Here is a 21,687-nt window from a genome sequence, read left to right on the forward strand (position 1 = left end):
GGCGGTTGCACAGGCAGCCTCCTCTTTGTTCTGTTCTGCACAGAGAAACTCATTTGGTCAAAATAAAATGCATTGTGCACTTTCCCAACCTCAACACAACTTAGCCTCTTGTTCTTTTTGGACAGTCTGAAGCGTGTCTCCTTTAAGCCCCTCTTAGAGCGGAGGCCAGGTCCCCAGAAAGATGCCTCCTTTTTGAGCTCTTGCAGACACTTGAATTTTTCTTTCTCCTCTTCCTTCTGTTTGCCTGCTCCTTCCTTCCCTTTCATCTGCAGTGAGCTGGAAACCAAATCAAGCATCGTGTTAGCGGTTTGTCCAAAATGACAGTAAGGAGGCCCTGTGTGAGGGCCTGCCTGAGGGCGACCGTGCGGCCTCAGAACTTGCTGCTGCCTTACCTCCCTGTTTCTCTGTGGCCTTTGGCATCCATCCTTGGCGTCCTCTGGGTGCCTTCTTCCCCCGGGGCTGCCGTTGGCAGCTTATATCTGTGGCCCCCTCCCAGGCCTGGGCAGTCCTCTTCTGCTCAGGTTAGACTGCTCTGTCACTTCAGGGGGGCCCCTCCTCTGGGAGTTGTGCACGTGGGCTCTGCCCTGACACTTGCCAGGCTTCATGTCACATTTTGTACTTCACACCTTGTGAAAGGAAAGCTGTAGTCAGGCAACATTAGGTGGCTCAGATCCATAGTAACCACTCATACATTTGTGGAAGCCCTGTAGCACAAGAACTGGACTATACAACAGGTTTGGGGGGTTTTGTTTGTTTTGGGTTTTTTTTGGGAAGGATTTATCATTTGTAAACTTGGGTTTGACTTGGGGGACTTGATGAGGATCTAAAAAGAGCTATTGGAGGTATGTCAGTAACATAACAGGTGATTGGGGGAAGCTGCCTGTGCTGGGGCTCCTGGGAGATAATGGAGCTGAGGAAAGCAGGCCCAGCTTCCTGGGGACATGCAGGGAGCAGAGCCCCCCAGTCACCCTGAGGACACCCAGCACCACCCGGAATGGGGCGCTCTCCCCCGTGACGCTGTAACACAGTAGGTGCCAGCGTGGTGCGGTGCCCCTGATGTGCCGAAGAACAAGATGGAAGCTCTTCCTGAAGTTGCCGTGGGGCGGGGCTAGGAGCGGCCTCCATAAGGTTTCTGAGTCAGTAAAGCTGATGCCTGAGATCCAGCCACACTTTCACCCTCCTCGATGTTTTCAGGGCTCAGTCTTTTTCATGGAGGGGTTTTCTTCTTCTCTGAGAAAGTGACTTGTCCCTGGTGACACTTGCTGCCCTCTCCCTCTTTGGTGCCTCTTTGTTTCCCTGTCTGAAAGTCGCGTGGCACGGCCTGTGGCTCGGGGCGAGGTGGGCTTTGGGGGCCAGCATACAAAGTGAAAGTGGGTCCCAGCAGCGAGCTTTGGTCTTTGGGCTGTCAGAGCTGGCCGCCTTCCTTGTCATGTTTTGCCCTTCCCCTTTGGGAAATCCCTGCTGTTTGCACTTCACTATGACTGGATGGTGGAATCTCAAAGGAGGTGACCTTTTTTACTCCCCTCCTCCCACTCTGCAAAGGAGTTTTTAGGGAGAAAAAGTTTACCGGGATGACCAGGATAGTCCTTCCAACATTCATCATCTTTAAATTACAAAATGGTGGAGAGAGCTGTGTGGATCCCAGAGCAGCTTCTGTTTGGATTGGAGTGGGGAGTGGGGGGGTGAGAGCCCAGAGGAGGAGAGGGAAGAGGAAACCCTTCTTTAATGAGCACTGCTCCTTTCATCCTTTTGGGGCTTGACCCGGGAGGCACATAGATGATGCAGAGGGCTGGCTCACGGGGACGCCTGATGCTGCGCCCCTAATTTTTTTAAAATCACGCTTACCCAAAAATGCCAAGGCTTGGGGACACGGGTGACCGACCTCTAGTTTTTTTCATGGTTTTGGTAGCCTATCAAATCCCGCTGGCCACAATTCCTGGCAACTTATTCCTGTGGGAAAAATCCTTCATGTGAGGCGGTGTGTGGGGACTTAAAGGATTCATTCGGCAAGCTTGTGTTGTTTGTGCCTTTCCCGTGTGCCAGGCTGCTTCTGTGGTGGGTCCTAGGGACGCTGAAATCATGAAGCTAGGGCTCTTCCGTGTCCTCGGAGACCAGGAGGGAATATTTTGGTCACAAGCACACAGAGGATAAGCCCTAAAGGTGTGGTGGAAGCTGGGACTCCAGACTCCAGAACTCCAGCATCAGGCTGTCCTCAAAGAGCTTACCTTGTATTGAGGGACAGCCTGTGTTCTAATGGCTAAATAAAAAGGGGGGGAGGAGCCTTGGCCTGTAGAGATCCCAAGAGGTTAAGGGGGAGCGGGGAGTAAGAGGCTTTGTTGAGACTAGTGTGTTGAGGGAACAGCAGGGAGACTGATGGGAAGCTCAGACTGTGAAGGAGAAGAACTTGGCCTATGGCAGTTATCTACCACTTTTGGAGTAGATTAATTCTTATTCTGAATAAATAGGTTACCAGGAACTCTGCTTTCTTCAGTAGACATTCTCTGCAGCTCCTAATACTGGGAACCACCATTCATGATACATAAAAACACTGATACAGGAAGTTATTTTGGGGAAGAAGTATTGACCACATACTTCCCCTGGCTCCCCTTAATAATGGACTATGGACTACAAACTGGGAATTTTATCCAGATCCTTCTTAAACCAATTTGTTTTCAGCTTGTATGACCTTTAAGATTGATGACTTCCATATTTACTATCTTCCTGAACCATTTTTATGAAATTATCCTCTTCGGGCATCAGAAGTTATCTTTTAGATTTGGCTAACCATATCTGAGTTTGAGTTTGTTCTATATTGTTCATAACAATGTATTATGATATCGATTGTTAGTCTTCCTATTTTCCAACTGAAGATTTGTAACTTTTAAATTTTGTTTTATCAATCCTATTTAGGAAAAACTCTTTAGTTCCTGTGGTTAATTTTAAATCTCTCAATGTTATGTACCTTAATGATATTTGGAGGAGGTATAGTGACAAGAATTTTGCATCCACTACTTGCCAGGCTGAGACACTTTTTATAAAGATTCTAAAGCAATCATAGAAATCGCTTTGTTTCACTTTCTCTACCGTGGACCATTAGGCTTGACCATCATCTCTAGGAAAGGATTCCTAGGCTCGAATACAGCTTTGCACATCAGATAGGCATGGCAGCGTTGTCCTGCCCAGTTTATATTCTTTCCCTACAGTATCGCTGGCAACGGAACCCTCAGTCTGTTAATGGCTACCATAAGTCCTCATGCCCTCTTTTGTCTTTGCAAAGCTCCTGGCCCGCACAGTGCCCTGGTCTTTGCATTTGTTGAATTGAATCAGAGGGCAGAAGCAGATTCTTTTCCCCCTGGGACTAATTATGACTTGTCAGTAACAAGGATCCATTTATAAAAATCCTTAATTCTTCTTTTTATTTAATAGGAGTGAATTGGAGAACATGTTAATACTCTTTTTGTAACTTCTGTTTATTTTGCAGGTCACGGAACAAAAAACCAAAGGTAAGACTATGTTTACTTGTTTAATTCAGAAGAACCCTTTAAAATGTTTATTTCACCTACTTCATGTTCCTAGGTCAATTCCCAGTTTTCTTGAAAAAGGAAGGAGAGTTCTGTGCACAGTAATTAGGTTTTTGCTGAATTGGAATCAAGCCTGGCATTGGGCAGCAAAATAGTACATGTACATGTATGGTTGTTAGACATTTTTCCAAGAAGAGAGAAGTATTTTCTAGAGAAAAAAAAAAAAAGTATATTTTATTGCAAGTAATTGGGTAGAGTCTTTGAGTTGAAGGTCTATATAACTTCATGCTTCCCCTTTAGAATTAAAGACTAATTAAGTTAAATGTTTGGTCTAAAAGAAAAGTATATCTTTTTAAAGGAAGGCAGTACATTTTAATTTAATGGGAAAGGTAGACTTAAATTGGGAAAGTCACGTGCACATTTATTTCCTGAAGTTGTAATATATTGAATATTGGAATTAAACCAAATTCGAGATCCTTTAAGTCATCTAAAATTTGCTGATATTTGACTCCTCTTGTAGGAAAGATCTGTGAAGATAAGTAGGGGAGAGTAATTCTGTCAGCCCTGCTCCCATTTTTTTTCCGGTACATCCTGACAGGCTCTTGGGTCTGAGAGATATGAATGGGAGGTTTTCACAATTCTGATAGCCAAGGGACTCCCACCCTCTACCAGCCCTAGAGAGAGAAGGCTTCTGGGCCTATGTTCAGTCCCTGAGAAAGGAACTTCTTTGCTCCTGATCAGCCTTTTCTCTTGGGGTCCTTAGGAGTTGGTTTGCCCCCATGGGCAAAAGATGTTCTGTTTCTTCCCCTATTCTCCTACCATCCTTAATACAAATAACATCAATAAGGGATTTTTAGGATTTAGGGTGAAACATGATAAAAGTAATAGTTTTTTTTTAGAATTCCAAACTTCTGAAGTATTTAGAAATCTCAGATGAAAGTTGTTTTCATCAGACTGTGAAAGGAGCTAGGCCCTAATCCTTTAAAGAGTCCCCTTATATTTAGAACTGCATTTTCATTTTTGTTCTTAGGACCTTGCAAACCTTCCTGTGTCTCGCCTAATCCAGAGGCTTCCTCCTGGATCCCTTCTTTTTCTTCACCCTGCCATACACACATGTCCATGTACATATACATTCTCCTCTCCTCTCCTTTCTCTCTCTTTCTATCATTTCTTCCTTTTTTTCTTTCCTTCTCTTTCTCTCTTTCTCTCTCTTTTTCCTCTATCTCTATCTCTTTCTGTGTCTCTGCCTCTTTCTCTCCCTCCCTCCTCTTGTGAGGAAGACCTTATATGTAATGATGTGAGGGGGAAGTTGAATTTTCTAAGGAATGAAGGTTAAGATTTACCCACATTTCAAAGGAAAACCCAAAATCTTGTGTCTGTCTCCTTTTTTTTGAAAAGGAAGTCATTCTTCTGGCATTAGATAGGACCGAGGTTGAGGATGCTGCTGAAGCTGCCAGTGAGATTGGAGGAAGAATAAGTGGGAGGATGCGGGTAGCATGACCCTGGGGATTTTTAGCCAGGCAGAATGTTAGTTGTGGCACCAGGGAACAAATAGGTAGGGAAGAGACAAGGCAGGTAGAGCAATAGTCTGAGGCGGCAAGTAGGGGAGAAAATTCCTAGTTGTTGGTGTACACACACAGCCCTTCGGCCATAGATTTAATGGTATAAGTGCCCATAGGTCTTAGAAAGCAGGGGCTTGGTCTCCTTTCCACCTTATATTCCCAGCCCCAGCACAGTGTCTTACATGTAAAAGATACTCAGTAATCAGTTATTCAATACCAGTGTGGAATGAAAAGGAAAGGAAATAAGCCAAGATGATACCAGAAATCTCCTTGCCCGTGACAGTCTTTTCTTTATTTTTATGAAATATGTTAGGTATGCAGAAGCCAAAAATAGACTGGGATTTCCCTGGCTTGCTTCCTTAATTATCATTTAAGACAAAGATGGGTGACTCCTTAGTTCCAGCCCATCTAAACATCTAGTTCCCTGTCTGCCTGCTGCTAGCCAGAAAATCCGTACTCTCTCTCTCTCTCTGGGCCTCTTGCTGTTCGGTTGCCCTGAGCTGTTCCTTATCCAAATCTGGGTCAGCAACTTGCAGAGAACAGTTTTTTTTAACCTGCTTTTTCTAAGTCAACCCTTGTAGGCTGTAAGTAGGCAGGACTTTGATTTGGGTTGAGAATTGAGAACAAAGTCTAGCCTTTCATCAGGTCCTAGTACTCTCCAGCTTGGAGAGAATGGGGCGCTATCTTCTCCACCCATGATTTTTCGGATGGAAAAACCAAGACCCAGGGAAGTGGTGAAATAGCTCTTTTTAAAAAGTCTTTTCACTAAGAAAATTGACTGGGAGCCCTTTCTGTCCCCGTTCTCCAGTCATTAATAACTTAGCACTCAGTTTTTCTTCCTTCTAGTCAGAGGAAAAAGGCCAATCGGTCTCTCTTCCCTCTGCTTTGGGCCCCATCTCTACCTGCTTCCTCCCAGATCTTGTTTATTCCCTCAGCCAGCCATTCTACCTTCCTTTCCCATCTTAGGCTGCTTCTCAGTCCTAAAAATGCTCATTTCCTCCTCATCTTGAATGTTTTTTTTCCTGCTTAGACAGCTCTAAACATATACCATGTTTGGCCAGCAGGGATACCTGACTTGGAGGCAGTAGAACAGAACAGAAGGTGCGAACGGGGGACTGAGGCAGCAGGTTCTAGTCCCAGCGCTGCCCTAATCTTAGATCCTGGGTGTAAGCTCTCCAGTCTCATTGGGTTCTCTCCAAGGTTTCTTGTAGCTCCACTTCCAGTAAACCTATGAGTGTGGCCTACATGCTTTCAGATTCCTTTGGCCATGTAGGATGGTATCAGCAAGTGTAATGAGAGCACCTTGTGTGCTAGACTAGAGGGCATACAAGAGCAATAAAAACGGTGGCCCTTGTCTTCAGGAAGAGCGTACTGCGGTTAGGAAGGTAGTGTTCATGCATGGGACATCACACACCAGAGATGTTGCATCTTTGCTCCAGCACTGTGTGATGGGAAGGAGGCTGGCCTCTCACTTCCTAGGTGGCTAGAAGCAGATGGGGGGGGAGGATTTTTTCAGGCAGAGAGGGGGAGGATGTTGTAAAACATAAGGAAAAATTGTGTCAGCAGTGGAACAGAGTGGCAGCAGAGTAAGGAAGAGACCGACTTGTCTGGACTGGAGAATTGTAATATGGAGGTGGGCCATGAAAGGGTCGTCAGGATATTTTTAAAGAGGAGAGTATTTTTAAGTAAATTAAGGTGGTGGATGTTTGGAAGGCAGCCTGACCTTCCAAATAGGAGTAGAGGTGGAGACTTGTAGTTATCTAGGCTTGGGATGATGACAGCCCGGATTTGGGATCTTTGGAGTAAAAAGTCCCTGAGAAGCTGAAACGAAAAGAATGACAGGACTTGATATTAGATAGCAGGAAGTCAGAGTAAGGGAGGAGTCAACAATAATTGGAACAAAAAATGGAAAGAGACAGTCATACAAGTACGGAATGGCCAATATCTGATCACTATTGAGGAGAGAAGACATCTGCACATAACAGCCAAGGGAAGTTAGTGCTGCTAATTATTAAATGAATGCTTGAATGAATGAATTACTGAAGTACTTGGCATGTGCAGAATATTGTGCTGAGCACTGGGGCTACACTTGTGTAGAATGGTAACAGCCCCTGCCCTCAAAGAGCTCACACATAGAGAAGGTTCCAGCTGCCAGTCAGATGGAAAGGGCTCATGGTCCTTAGGTCCTTAGGCCTGGTGGTCAGGCCTTTAATGTCATTTCCAATGGTGGAATCATTTCATTTTCTGATGTTGGACCACTGGTGACAGGAAGGCTTCTATCTGAATCTTGTGTGGCTGTGGCTGCGCCCCCAGAGGAAGGAGCCATCCCAGGCTGCATCTTACTCAGGGCCTGCTTGCCACAGTGATGACGGAGGGCCCTGGCTTGGCAGCAGGACTGTTCCCAGGTTCTCGGCTTCAGCTCCTGGGCCATCAGGATCTGGGCAGAGGTGGTGATGCTGCCTCTAGTCTGTCCCTCAAGAGGACCATGCTACTTCACCTAGTCTGGTGATTATTTATTTAAATAATGGTGGAAAAAGAACCTAATTTCCAGCAACAAGCTTTCTGCTGTCCTCGCCTCCTCCAGCCTATTCCATCTCTTCCTATTCCCAAGAGACCAGGTAGTTTGTCTTGAGAAACAGCAAGAGTCAGCATTGTGTGTTAGCCATGCCAGGTGACAGCCCCTGGGGAAGAAGTAGAAGCTAATCTTCCATCAGAAAGTTGCAGGGACTTAAGGAAAGCTTTGCTTCCCTTCGATCCAAGATCAAAAGAAAGGTTCAGAAGGAGCCTGTGGAAAGAGGCTCCAGAGAGGCAGAGGGTGCATACTGGAAGGTGAAAGAAGGGCCTGAAACTGGCGGGGCTTTGTTGGTCCTAAAACTCCACCCTTTGAGTGTGGAGCTGGAGCGGCAGCGGGACCCTCTGGCCCGTCTCCTGGAAGAGGGATTCAATGTGTTTTGTTTGGCTCCAGAGGGAGCTTGGAAAGCCACGGGAGAAATTAGTCAGAGCAAGGGCCACTCCCCGTGCAGAGGAATGCCTCAGGGAGACCCGGGATTTTGCTCTGGAGGTCTCCATGTGAAGGCTGAACAACGGCCCGGACAGGATGTTATAGGTGGCCTTCTTTTTCTCAGGTGTGGGATGGACTGGAAGGGGGCCATGACGACATCGTTGCCAGCTGAGTTTTGTGATTCTGAAAAGGAAAGTTTCTGGCAAGAGGAGTATCTGATACGATGAGGAGCCATGGTTGATAAAGAACAATGGAGAGGCAAACTGGCTTTCCTGAGAAGCCTCCTGAAAAGGAACTGACGTAGTGACGAGAAACCATTTCTTGTGTGTGTGATTCTTGGGGAGGAAGGAACCTGGATGTTCTAGACCAGAAATGGACATGAACCCTGACCAAAGGCCAGAGTTTCTGGCAGATCTGGAGAGGGAGGGACAGATGGTAGGGTGTCCAGATGATAAATTCTCAGCCCCAATTGGAATCTTTTTGAGGAGAGATAAGAATTTTTTTCATAGGATTCTAATTTAGATTTAGATTGGAAATGGAGAATATGAGAAAAAAAAATCTGTTCATACTCATATCTTCACTAAGATTAGCAGAGAAAATAATTTGTAACATAGGAAAGAAAGAACTCACTAATTAGCATAATACTGGAAGTCTCTAAGTTTGTCACTTGCCACCTCAGGTAAAATCAGTTTACTTGTCTGTGAAATGAGAGGCGTATGGGAGATTTTTAAGGCCCTCATCCGCTCTAAACCCCTCCAGGGTATATCATTGGATTACATCACTTCCCTTCAGATTTAAAAGTTTAAGCAATTTCTGAATCCAGTCTACAGCTTTTTTTTTATTATTATTAAAGGACAATGAAGAGAGTTCCTTGGAAATGAAAAGAAAATCATTATAGAAATATGAGCTAACCTGGAAGACTAGTCTGAAATTACATTTTCAAAGGAATTAATTTCGATTATACAGATAAAGAAAGTAAATTCAAATAACTTAAATTGTTCTTTTATGGCTTAATATAAGTCCTGTTTTAATGAATAATTAATTTATAATTAGGGTATTTTTTGCATTAAAAAATTATATAGTACTCAGCTATAGTCCACGTTAATGGATTTGCAGCATAAAGAATTTACTTTTCTTCTCCCACCTTCAGCTGAGAAATCAGAGAATTTGCTCATCCCTAATCCAGAGCATCTCTTTGATTCACCATGAGCTTTTAAAGATAACAGCATAGCTGTGATCTTTTTTTTAAACATTCCCTTAAATACATTATATAGTTCTTCTGAATTGTCACTTTTCTTGTCTCCTCATTTATTTGGGAGTTGGGGTTCTGTTTTCTTTCTTTGTTTTCTTCTCTCCCCCAATTTAAATCTCCTGAAAATTTGCTGAGAAAAGCACAGCACCATAAAGACTGAGGTTTTTCTGCCTTCTTTCTGTCATCTGGTCACTATCATCCCCCTGGCAGCTAATGGTCTATCACTTGTTTGGTCCTCCACCAAGCCCCCCCCCCCCCAAGCATGTCTCAGATGTCCCTGTTAGTGTCCTTAGAATTTATTTATTATGTACTTCAGCTTGTTTTAGACTTGTGCATTTCTTTCTTTTATTAATTTTTTTTCAATTAACAAAACATTTGTTTTCTCATTGTCCTATTCTCCCTCCCCAATTGAAAAAGAAAAAGAAAACCCTTGTAATAAATGTGCATGGTCAGACAAAACATTGTTGACCACGTCTACAGATGTTTGTCAGGTTTTGCATCGTAAGTCCTTCTTTTCTCTGTCAGGTGATTGGGGATGGGCTTTCTGGCTGGTCCCTGCATTGGTGGATCAGAATGTTGACAGAGAGTTTTTATTCTTTTGCTGAGAGAAATGGGAGGGGAACCAGGATATCAGTTCGTACAAACCTTCCCAAGTCTTTCTGAAGGGTCCTTTTCATCTCCCATCATTCTTAGCGAGGGGTTCCCAGCAGTCGTGATACTGACTTCTTCTCTTAGGGTCAGTTTGAGCAGAGGATCTCTGCTTAGGGAGAAGTTCCCTCTGAAAACTGTTATGTGGAGGAAATCTTTGCAGGGGATTCTGGGCTTCTGTTCCTTCTGCTTTCAGAGCAGAGTGCTAGAGTTCTAAAAAACTTTTGGCTTTCCCCTGCAGGCAAGCTGGCTTAGAACCCTTTCACTCCATGGCTTGGACAGGCTGTCTCTCTCTTTTTCTAACTGTTCCTAAGTGTGATCCTCTCTTCTCTTGTTCTGACCCCATTTTAACTTGCTATAGTTCTGTGCATACATGCTTTACTCCTCCATTAGATGTGAGCTCCATGAAAACATGGACGATTATTTTGTGTTTTGTCATCTTCATGTTCCCAGTACTGAGCACAGTTCTATTGGAGTTGAAGTCCATTGAACTTTACATTAATTAATGAACAGACTAGCTAGAGTTAATTCAATGCATATTGCTGCAAAGTACATCATTATCACTTATTTTTTAGGAAAAATTTTATAGAATACTGAAGGTTCCATAAGAAACAAAAATGCAGAGTTCTTTTAGAGTATTTTGAAAGGAAAAGGCAGTGTCTATATTGATTTTTCTGTGAGTTTATGTGCACCTGTTGTAGAAAATTTTATTTAATGGATTTATTTTCCTACCACTTTCAGTGCCCGAAGTGACGAAACCAAGTTTAAGCCAACCAACGGCCGCCAGCCCAATTGGCAGCTCTCCATCGCCACCAGTCAATGGTGGCAACAATGCCAAAAGGGTGGCAGTGCCGAACGGACAACCGCCAAGCGCCGCCCGCTACATGCCTCGGGAGGTGCCGCCGCGATTCCGTTGCCAGCAGGACCACAAAGTGTTACTAAAACGCGGGCAGCCCCCTCCACCCTCCTGTATGCTCCTTGGGGGTGGGGCCGGGCCTCCTCCCTCCACCACACCTGGAGCAAACCCCAACAACGCACAAGTGACAGGAACCCTGCTGCAAAGTGAGAGTGGGCCTGCAACAGGTAAGAAGCAGCCATGGCAGCCGGGAAAGCGCCCAGAAGGGTGACCCCCCCAGAAAGAGCATGAGCTGTGTGGGGGAGCGGGGTGCTAGTTAGCTGTATCTGCCCTGCCACCAGAGTGAGAGAGAGCTGTGTCCCCAGAATGCTCTTCAGCACGGTGAGCGAGTCCATCACAGTGTCCTGTTTGTCAGTTGCCTAAAACTTCTCCAGAGAGGCCCAGAAGCTGCGGGCGCACTTGGGACTTGTTGTCAGCCCTGGACTTTCTCTCTTTCCCAGACGGGATGCATCGCTTTTCTTTGTCCATAGCTCTTAAGAGCTACACAGTATAATCTTGGATCAGGAGAAGGATGTAGTAAAATTTTGTTCTTATTATTTTTGTAAGTCTATAATTTGCTTATAAGCCAGAAGCAGTGGGAAGTGGCAAGCCTTCGCTTTGGGGTCTACACCAGATACCGCCTTCTCCCCTCCTCCTGGGTCTTTATATGTGACCCACACAGGGTTTTCAACACCCACTTGTATTATTTTTACTGTGTTTTCAACTTTATTCTGCCCATACCAGAAATCAAAGCTTACCCCTCTCACAATTTTCAGTGCTTCTTTGATTGCAGATCTAGAAGAAGTGGACAGAGGGCTTAAATACCCAGGATGTGCCCAGCACTGTGCTAGGCAGGCTTGGAATTGGTATGGCCTTTAAAAAAAATTTGGAGGTCGTTTTCAGAAAAGAGGCAGAAAAAGAAATCTCCAGAATAGCAGATTTTAGGATCAAGTAACCACCAAGTGCTTGAGTCCCCTTTCCCCAGCTACTTGCTAATAGTGTCCGTCTTTCCCCTTCCTTCCCCTCAAATGATCTTGAATGTACTTTGTGTCCATTTGATAATTAATTTACATATACATGTGGTTTCCCCTGATAAAATGCAAATTCCTGTATATCCTTCTACCCCCAACATGTACGTGGCACACTGTAAGCTGTTGGACAAGGTTTGTTGATTGGTTGTCAAGAAGGTGCCATGTTGTCTGACTAAAGGGATCAGTCAGAAGTGCATGCTGGGATGGTACAGTCCATCTGTATCTGTGCATATAAAATTTCAGGATTACATGATGGTTCTTATGATGAAAGAATACACACCGAAGACCAACAAGAAGCAGCCCAGGCCTGTTCCCTATATTTGAGGTGGATGTGTCCCACCTGGGCTGTGACTTGGAAGCAGCTGGACCCGGGCACAAAGCCTGGTGGCAGGGCCATTAAGAAGCGGCCAGTGGCTTTTATCCATCCCGGTGTGCCCTGTCTTATAGAGCCCGACGTCTCCATTCTTGGACGTTACTCAGCGTTCTTTTAGAATAATTACACCAGAAAGCTGAAGATGAAACTTTTTGCTTAAGTCTTGAAGAGAGAAATTTATTAATATTAAGTAAAGCAAAGTTTTCAAATGCCTTTATTGTATTGGGATGTGAAATTCCCAGCCTTTATTTAGACTTCATTCACCTGTCTGAACAATTCTACCAGTACTATGGATCCCAAACACTTCCATTGTCTCCTGCTTATCACATCACCCTAAATAAAGATAACATTTTTTATGTTAAGATATTTAAAGGTGGATCTTAGCAAAACTTCGGGGATGGGACAGGGTTTCTGCAAGAGTTCCTCCTGCCTTAGAAATAAAGAAGTAGGGTTCAAACTAAGAAACCCTACTTTTAGATAAACTGTTAGTTATCGTCTTTTTTTTTTTTCTTTAATTATAGCTTTTTATTTACAAGACATATGAATGGGTAATTTTTCAGCATTGACCCTTGCAAAACCTCCTGTTCCAACTTTTCCCTTCCCTCCACCCCCTCCCCTAGATGGCAGGCAGTCCCATTCATGTTAAATATGTTAAAGTCTATGTTAAATTGTTAGTTGTCGTCTTAAAACACAAGACTCACCTGTTAGTTAATGCTTTCTGTGCTCCCATTCTTGTCATGGCTTTTTTTTTGTAAAAATGTTCCCATCGTTTAATAAGACTTGGTTGTAAATTAAAATTCAGAAAATAATTGGATGAATAAAAATAGCTAATCTGGGGAACTGTGCAAATGACAAAATCTCTTTTTCAGATTCATCCATTGGAGGTGCTGCTGCTTCAAATTATGCAAATTCCACTTGGGGCCCAGGAGCCTCCTCCAGCAACGGCGCTGCTGCCAACCCCACTCCCACCTGGGACAAGGTGATTGTAGACGGGTCTGACATGGAAGAGTGGCCTTGTATTGCCAGCAAAGACCCTGAGGCTCCTTCCGAGAACACCACCGAGAACAACAGTGCCTCGAACCCTGGCTCTGAGAAAAGCCCTCTGCCAGGAAGCACCACTAGTCACAAAGGAAAAGGAAGCCAGGGCCCCTCCGGGAGTTCTGGGAACGAATGTAATCTTGGGGTCTGGAAGTCTGACCCCAAGGCCAAGTCTGTTCCACCTTCCATCTCTGCTGCAGAAAGCAACAACGCACTTGGGAACTGGAGGAGCGTGGGGGGTCAGGAGCGGCTCGGTCCTGCTTCGGGCTTCAGCAACTTCAACCCAAATAGCAACCCGTCTGCCTGGCCCGCACTGGTACAGGAGAGCGGCAATCGGAAGGGAGCCCCGGAGGCCGAGAGCGGCAGCCCCGGCGCACAGGCAGCCAAGATGGAGAGCGGCGCCGGGGTGAACTATGTCGTCTCTGGCCGAGAACAGGCTCCAGTTCATAACACTGATGGACCAAAAAATGGAAACACTAACTCCTTGAACTTAAGCTCACCAAACCCCCCTGAGAACAAGGGGGTGCCCTTTGGGGCGGGCTTGGGGGGCTGCTCCCGGGGCACGGATGCCCCTTCACAGAGCACTGGAGACAGGCAGCCGGGGAATGCTGGGGCTCGGGGTACAGGCAGGGGGGCTTCTGGAACTGACACCGTCTCTGGACAAAGCAACTCTGGAAACAATGGGAACAATGGAAAGGAGCGAGAGGATGCCTGGAAAGGCTCCTCTGTCCAGAAATCTGCTGGCTCCAAAAATGACTCTTGGGAGAACAGTGGCAGGTCTACGGCTGGTGGGTCCTGGAACTTTGGCCCGCCGGACCCAAACGAAAGCAAATGGGGTGAAGGGAACAAAATGACATCTGGGGTCTCTCAGGGAGAATGGAAACAGCCGCCTGGGTCTGACGAGTTAAAGATTGGAGAATGGAGTGGTCCAAACCAACCAAATTCTAGCACTGGAGCATGGGACAATCCAAAGGGCCACCCCCTCCCTGAAAACCAAGGCAATTCCCAGGCTCCCTGTTGGGGGAGATCTTCGAGCTCCACAGGAAGCGAGGTTGGCGGTCAGAGCACTGGAAGCAACCACAAAGCAGGAAGCAGCGACAGTCACAATTCCGGGCGCCGCTCATACAGGCCCAACCATCCCGACAGCCAGGCGGTCTTGCAGACTCTGCTGAGCCGGACCGACCTGGACCCCCGGGTGCTGTCCAACACCGGCTGGGGCCAAACTCAAATTAAACAGGATACGATTTGGGATATCGAAGAGATGCCGAGGCCCGAGGGGAAATCTGACAAAGGGACGGAGGGGTGGGAGAGCTCTACCACACAGACAAAGAACTCAGGGGGCTGGGGAGACGGACCCAGCCAAAGCAATCAAATCAAGTCTGGATGGGGTGAGCTCTCGACCCCTACAGAATGGAAGGACCCCAAAAACACGGGGGGATGGAACGATTATAAGAACAATAACTCCTCCAACTGGGGAGCAGCGAGACCAGAGGAGAAGGCGTCTTCCTCGTGGAACGACAATTCTGGCAAAGATCAGGGCTGGGGAGGGCGCCAGCCTAGCCAAGGATGGACGTCGGGAAAGAACGGATGGGGAGAAGAAGTCGATCAGTCAAAGAACAGTAACTGGGAGGGATCGGGAAGTAAACCGGCTTCTGGTTGGGGTGAAGGAGGCCAGAATGAAATCGGGACTTGGGGAAACGGTGGGAATGCAAACTTGGCGTCAAAAAGCGGATGGGACGATTGCAAAAGGTCTCCGGCCTGGACGAACGAGACGGCCCGGCAGTCCAATTCCTGGAACAAACAGCACCAACAGCCGCCGCAGCAGCAGCCGCCTCCGCCGCCACCGCCGCAGCAGGAGGCCTCCAGCTCCTGGGGAGCCCCGCCCCAACCACCCCCGCCGGGCAACGGGCGCCCCCCCAACCCCAGCTGGAGCGGCGGGCCGCAGCCCTCGTCCTCCAAGGACGAGGAGCCCAGCGGCTGGGAAGAGCCTTCCCCTCAGTCCATCAGCAGGAAGATGGACATTGATGACGGCACGTCAGCCTGGGGAGACCCGAGCAGTTACAACTACAAGAATGTGAACCTGTGGGACAAGAATTCTCAGGGGGGTCAGGCCCCACGAGAACAAAGCCTGCCCACCCAGATGACGAGCAAAGCATCATCAGGTCAGTCTGAGCCGCTCCCTCCCCACGCCGCTGGGCCGGGATTGAAAAGGTGGCGCTTGGTGGCTCGGGGTCATACCCACCCCCGGGGTCTCAGGCTTCCCCGCAGTGAAAGGGGCCTGGTTTGGCTCGGCTCCTCCAAGGAGGCAGCTGCCATGATTTGGATCTCATGAGAGGATTTGATCACCAACTTGGGGGGAGAGGGGGGCTTATAAGTATTTAGTCCCAGGAAGAAACGAGGGTCATGTCTGCTAACTCTGGCTTTGCCCAATGATTCGGGGTTGTTTCTCACAACGTAGATTACTGGGGGAGCAAGGAAGAATGGGGGCCATCCGTGCTACTGGCTGAGAGGTCATTGAACTCTCTAGGCCCATTCCTTTTTTTGTAAAATGTGAGGGCCCTGTGTTTGCTTACCTCTGGGGCTTTTTTCCAGCTCTGTCAGTGATAGGAAGGCTGTCCAAGGGCTTCTGAAGCCTTGCTCTCCCTGCTGGTCTTTTGGGTGCAAGGATTTTGCAGGCCTTCAGAAGAATGGTTCCATTCAATATCATAGGGATGATGATGAGCCCCCATTTCTCACCTCTTGTTCTTTGTTTTGAGGCTGAAACCTTGGTCATTCATGATGCTGGGTTTGGAATTCGCAGCTTGTGCTGCTTGTTTTGCAAGACTCCAAGTATAATCCATAGGGGTATTCACTCAGCTCCTTAATTTAGTAAAATAAATAAATAAATAAAATAGCAAAAACTTGCTCAAGACACAGAGATGGTGATCCTCTAGCATGTCCATTTTAGCCTAGTATTTTTCTACAAGAGACTGAGAACCCAGACATATTTAAATGGTACTTTATTAAATGGCAAGAAATTGCTTTACTTAGCAAATGATGTTTAATCTCAAAAAAACCCAAATTTTCTTTCTCTTTGTAGTCTGGAGCAAAAGCACACCACCTGCTCCAGATAATGGTACATCAGCTTGGGGTGAGCCAAACGAAGCCAGCCCTGGGTGGGGTGACATGGATGAGACGGGAGCATCCTCTACAGGCTGGGGTAGCGCCCCCTCCAGTGCTCCGAATGCCATGAAACCCAGTGAGTATGGGCGGGGTTGGCACCTGGGGGTCCTGTAATTCTCTAGTGTGGGGAGGGTTGCATGGGTGATTCAGTCTGACACCACGTTTGGATGGTTCCAGAATTTTAGAGCTGCAAAAATGGGTTACCTATAGCTGGGCATACTGAGGTCAGGAATGATGGTCAGAGCATGGGCCCTGGAATCACAAGGCCTGGTAATGAATTTTCCTTTGGTCCTTTCACCGTCTGCCTTACGTGGGTTTTCAGCTTCTTTCTTATCAGAGAAACAGGGATAATGTAGGTACTGCTCCCTCACCAGATGGTATGAGAAAAGTGCTCGACAAACTTGGAAGCCAGGATTGCCTAAATGGGGGCTCTGGATGTTCTGAGCTACAAAATGTATAATGTAAAATCCTTGGAGGGTTAGAATTTTCAGTCAAGGCTATTGACATGCTGACTTCATAATAATGTATAATAATTTAGGTCTTCTCTCTCTCACCTGGAACATTCTTATGCTATGCATGTATAATTTATAACATTCAGATCATCTCATTCCTGTGCAAAGTAGCGAGGTGATCTCTTTTCACTGGGTGTATGCTGTTGTTCCCTCCTCTATCCTGATTTTTCCATATGCTTGTGTTTCAGACATAAACACCCAGAGAGATAGTTACCTCCAAGAGAGCCTTTCTTCTGTATTCCTCTCTTTTGTGTCTGCTCTCTCCCTCCTTCTCTGTGTCTGATTCTCTCTATCTCTCCCTGTCTCCTCTGCCCTTTTCTGTCTCCTTCATCTCTCTCCCTCTGCTTTTTTTTTTTTCTACCTGTGTCTGTTTCTCTCTTTGTGTGTCTGTGTGTGTTTTAAATATTTCCAACCAGAGGGGAAAATCATGTTATTTGGCCATAGAGGGTAGATTTTAGGCGCAGAGGCTCTGTTTTGGAGAAGCAGATATTATTAGTCTTGATAAAGGAAAATGTCCTCCAAATGAGAATACTCTGACAGCAGAATGGGAGTCCATAAGTGGCGCTCGAGGGAGCTCTCCAAGTAGTGACTCCTCACTGGAGATGGTACAGGTAAAGGAAGGTGGTCTTCTTGGGCCGGGCAGACACTCACCTGGGGCCTCTGCCTCCTCTGGAGCTGCTGTCACGACAACAGGCCCGGTTGTAGAATTTGTGGTCGTATCGAGCAGATTATACCAAGTGCCCATTTTCAGTTGTTTTCAGCCTCTCCAAACTTTTCCAGTGTCTATTTTCTTTCCAGTAGCAATTTTATTGTGTTATCCCTTTGTTTGATTATGTGAGTAAATCTAAAGAACCTCTCAAATCTTGGAGAATAGTGTATCAGTGAACATTGGTTGCTTTTGTTCATTCTCAGTTCAACATCAGATGACTCCATAATTAGAAGGAGGATCTTGTCTGAACTGGAAAGGCTTGGTCCTGCCAGAAAGACAGAAAACTTAAAAACTAAGTGGTTTGCTATGTCTGCAAGTAAGTTGACCTCCTTAGTCTTGAAAGATCAGTCATCTTTTGCTTTGGACAATAGATATGTCCCCGATAAAGTGCCCCTCGAGTATATTCATGAACATTCTAGTTTTTACTCTGGCTTTGCTGATAAAATCAGAGTTCAATTTCTATGGGAGAGATGGTTTTGTTTTTTTGGTTTTTTTGATGTTGAAAGCCAGTGTCCCCTAGCCCAGTTTTATAGAACTCTCCCAAAGCTAAGCTCTCCCTTCTTCCATTCTCCCATTCCATTGTCTTGACCCTACTTCAGACTCGGAGAATCACCCTTCCAGCTTCAGGTGACCATGTGAGAATGTCTGCTCCAGAGTGTTTATGATAGCATCCTTACCCAGAATCCTATGTGTGCCCAAAATAGGCCTTTGCCCCAAGCAAAGTTACAAGTTATTGGCCTGTTTTGCTAATTCTCTGAACAAAACTTTTTCAAATTTTAGTCTTTGCGATGAATAGGATCTTCTGTGGTCTTAGGACTTTGGAGTTTTTGTGGTCCAACCCCTCCATGAAATAGGCAAGCCCCATTTCCTGCCCCCTCTCTTCCCTTTCCTCCAGTGTCCCAGACACAAACAGCCCCTTAGGTTTAGAAAGTATGGATTGCTGAAAAAGATCCTCTTCCTATTGAGAAGAGTTCTTCCTCCCAATAACCTCTGCCCTCTAGGGTCAGGCAGATCCAGGCTAGCCCTTCAGCCATAATTATAGCCCTTCCTATGTGTTCCCTACCCCAAACCAGATCTTTACTTTTCCTGATAGTTTGTTGTTCCTTCAAGTAGATTTCAAATTTCTTGCTCTGTGTTCCTTTGCTTTCTAGTTTATTTATAGGTGTTTCTATGTAGAGATAGGTAGGTAGATAGTGGCTTATCTTAAGGCTTACTCAGAAATAGTATTTTGTGTAGGTTTTCCCCCAGATCTTTGAAAGTGCCACTTTTTCTCTGAATACCAAAGGAAACCTTATCCACGTTTCTACTCAATCTCAATCATATACATTGTTACTTAGTCTTGTGTATCTAAAAGTCCACCCTAGGGGCTGTACTCAAAGGGAGAACATTTTCTGTTATTCGTCACTGTTACTTCTGTCAATGAGACAGATGGGTAGAGGGCTGGTGGGGAGGGAGAGGTACTCTCTGGACTCTCCTGATGCCATTGTCCTGGGTTACCAAAAGTAGTAAGATGGACCACTTCAGTCAGGGCATCGTTTGGGATGCGATAGAGCCCATCATATGGGAATCAGCCTGGCACATCCGAATGGCCCTTTGTGGGTATCGTCACAGCTGTTAGTCTCATAGAAACAGCAGTGAACTGTGATGGAATTGGGAACAGGCCAGAAAGTGCCGCATTTCTGCAATAAAGAGATTTAAATGACTTAACTTTATTGCCCTCTCTTCACATACTTTGTGATTTTAGGAAATGGAATTTTCTTTGCAGACTTGGTTTGCATTAATGTAATTTTTTTTTCCAAATTGAACTTAAAACTTTCCCCAACTACCTTGTATTATTAAACAATTTGGCCTTAATCTAAAAGCTGTTGAAGACCTCTGCCTGTGGAGAGAGCTAGTACCACTCAAGCAATGACGTCCTGTTTCTTTCCCTAACTTCTGAGGAACAAGAGCTAGATTTCAATGGAAGACTCTCCCTCTTGGGTAGACTCCCTCTGTTCCTATCTCTTCTCTCTCTCTCCCAAACTTTATTGCCTCAATTTTTCTGCCCAAACCCCATTCACCTCTAACAAATTCCCAGCGATCTCCTCTGCGTCCCTGTCCTACACATTCTATTTTCCTTCTCCTACAGTCAGATTTTCTTGGCCCTCTTTTCTCTTCTCCTACATTTCAAATGAGGAATTCCATGGGACCCCAGATCTGCAGTACCCAGAGTTTTATCCAGACAGAATCTAAGACATCCATAGTATATGTATCCGGGGTGGGCAGAGCCCCTGAGCTGAGGGTTGCTTCCCTTCTCCCTACCCCACGTGTCATTTTGGTACTTCAGTTTCCTCCTCCACAAAGTGGTGACACAGCCTGTCCTGTGTTTGTCACTGGGCTACTGGGGAACAACCGCTCATTGAACGTGAGCGGGTCTGACTCTCCAGAGAGAAGGGCACTGATGCCATGCTAGGTAAGGGAGACACAATACATTGGGTTAGACTCGGCAACAGTGGTAGGACAGCTCTGTGGCGAAGCCTTCTTAGGCCCCTGGCTATGAGTACTGAATGTTGAATTATTTTTTTTTCCTTAAAGACTCCAAATCTATGCAAGATGGATGGGGGGAGAGCGATGGGCCGGTGACAGGGACCCGCCATCCCAGCTGGGAAGAAGATGACGATGGAGGAGTTTGGAACACCGCAGGCTCTCAGGGAAGCAGCTCCTCTCATAATTCAGCAGGCTGGGGGCAAGGAGGCAAGAAACAACAAATGAAGGTAAAAAGGGTTTGCAAGGGAGGATCGATCCATATGTGCTGATTCTATCAGATTCATTTATAAAAGGGTTGGGAAAGTGGACATTTTACTAGCTCTGTCCTCAAGAGATGCTAGATTTGGTTCCTTTTAATCTATGACATGATTCATCATGGCCAAAAAATTCATTGCACCTGGTTGGCCAGTTAGCCATGGTGACTCATGGTAGAGATTATGTATCTTTTTCCTGTTAATCATCTCCTCATCCACCATTTTTTGTCCTTGACTAGCTGGTCTGTATTTTGAGGGTAGGTAAAGTCTAATGAGTAGCACCTAAGCATAAACAGTTTACTAAAACTTAGGGTATTCTGTTTTTATTTTTTTAATTTTAAATTTTTGTTGGAAGCTGTTAATGTACATAGTCGAAGTCAGATCTAGATAGCTAACTCAAGTTCTTTTTCCCCCTCAGTAATATTTTTCTTTTCCAAATACATGTCAAGATAGTTTTCAACATTCATTTTTGTAATGCTGAAATTTGTGTTCCCATTTTTTTCTTTCTTGTTTGTGTTCCACATTTCTCTCTTTCCCTTACTGCTCCCTCTCCTCAAGACAGCAAGTAATCTGAAATAGGTTAAATTAATGCAATTCTTTTGAACATATTTCCACATTTGTCATGCTGTACAAGAAAAAATCAGATCAAAGGGAGAAAAAACTATTAAGAGGAAAAAAAAAGCAAGCAAACAAAAAAGATGAAAATAATATACTTTTAACCACAGTCAGGCTCCATAGTTCTTTCTCTGAATGCACGTGGCATTTTCCATCCCAAATCTATTGGAATTGCCTTGAATCACCACATTGTTGAAAAGAGCCAAGTCTATCATAGTTAACACAAAATTTTTTGTTAATTAGGTACAGTATGTTCTCTTGGTTCTGCTCACTTCAGTCAGCATCAGGTCATGTAAGTCTTTCTAGGATTTTCTGAAATCAACCTGCTTATCGATTTTTCTAAAAAAATTTTATTTGATAATAGCTCCTAATTTTCAAAATACATGCAAAGATAGTTTGCAGCATTTACCCTTGCAAAACCTGGTGTTACAAATTTTTCTCCCTTTTTTCCCCCAGTCCCTTCTCCTGGTCAGCAAGCAATCTCAATATGTGTTAAACGTTTAATTCCTCTATACATATTTCCACATTAATTATACTGCACAAAAAAAATCAGATCAGAGGGAAAAAATGAGGGGGAAAAAAGGCAAG

General features: G+C 45.4%; 1 protein-coding gene across 8 annotated transcripts in view; it reads left to right on the forward strand.

The window, feature by feature from the left end:
- The window catches only part of TNRC6B (trinucleotide repeat containing adaptor 6B), a 206,005-nt gene that overhangs the window by 138,894 nt on the left and 45,424 nt on the right, over positions 1-21,687 (forward strand). For all 8 annotated transcript variants that reach the window (XM_074271770.1, XM_074271778.1, XM_074271773.1 and 5 more), the window contains 5 exons: positions 3,482-3,503; positions 10,726-11,067; positions 13,153-15,483; positions 16,401-16,559; positions 20,279-20,457. In XM_074271770.1, coding sequence (XP_074127871.1) covers positions 3,482-3,503; positions 10,726-11,067; positions 13,153-15,483; positions 16,401-16,559; positions 20,279-20,457 — 3,033 coding nt within the window. The remainder of the gene's footprint in view (positions 1-3,481; positions 3,504-10,725; positions 11,068-13,152; positions 15,484-16,400; positions 16,560-20,278; positions 20,458-21,687) is intronic.

This window comes from Sminthopsis crassicaudata, chromosome 5 (assembly GCF_048593235.1).
Source record: "Sminthopsis crassicaudata isolate SCR6 chromosome 5, ASM4859323v1, whole genome shotgun sequence".
NCBI lineage: Eukaryota > Metazoa > Chordata > Mammalia > Dasyuromorphia > Dasyuridae > Sminthopsis > Sminthopsis crassicaudata.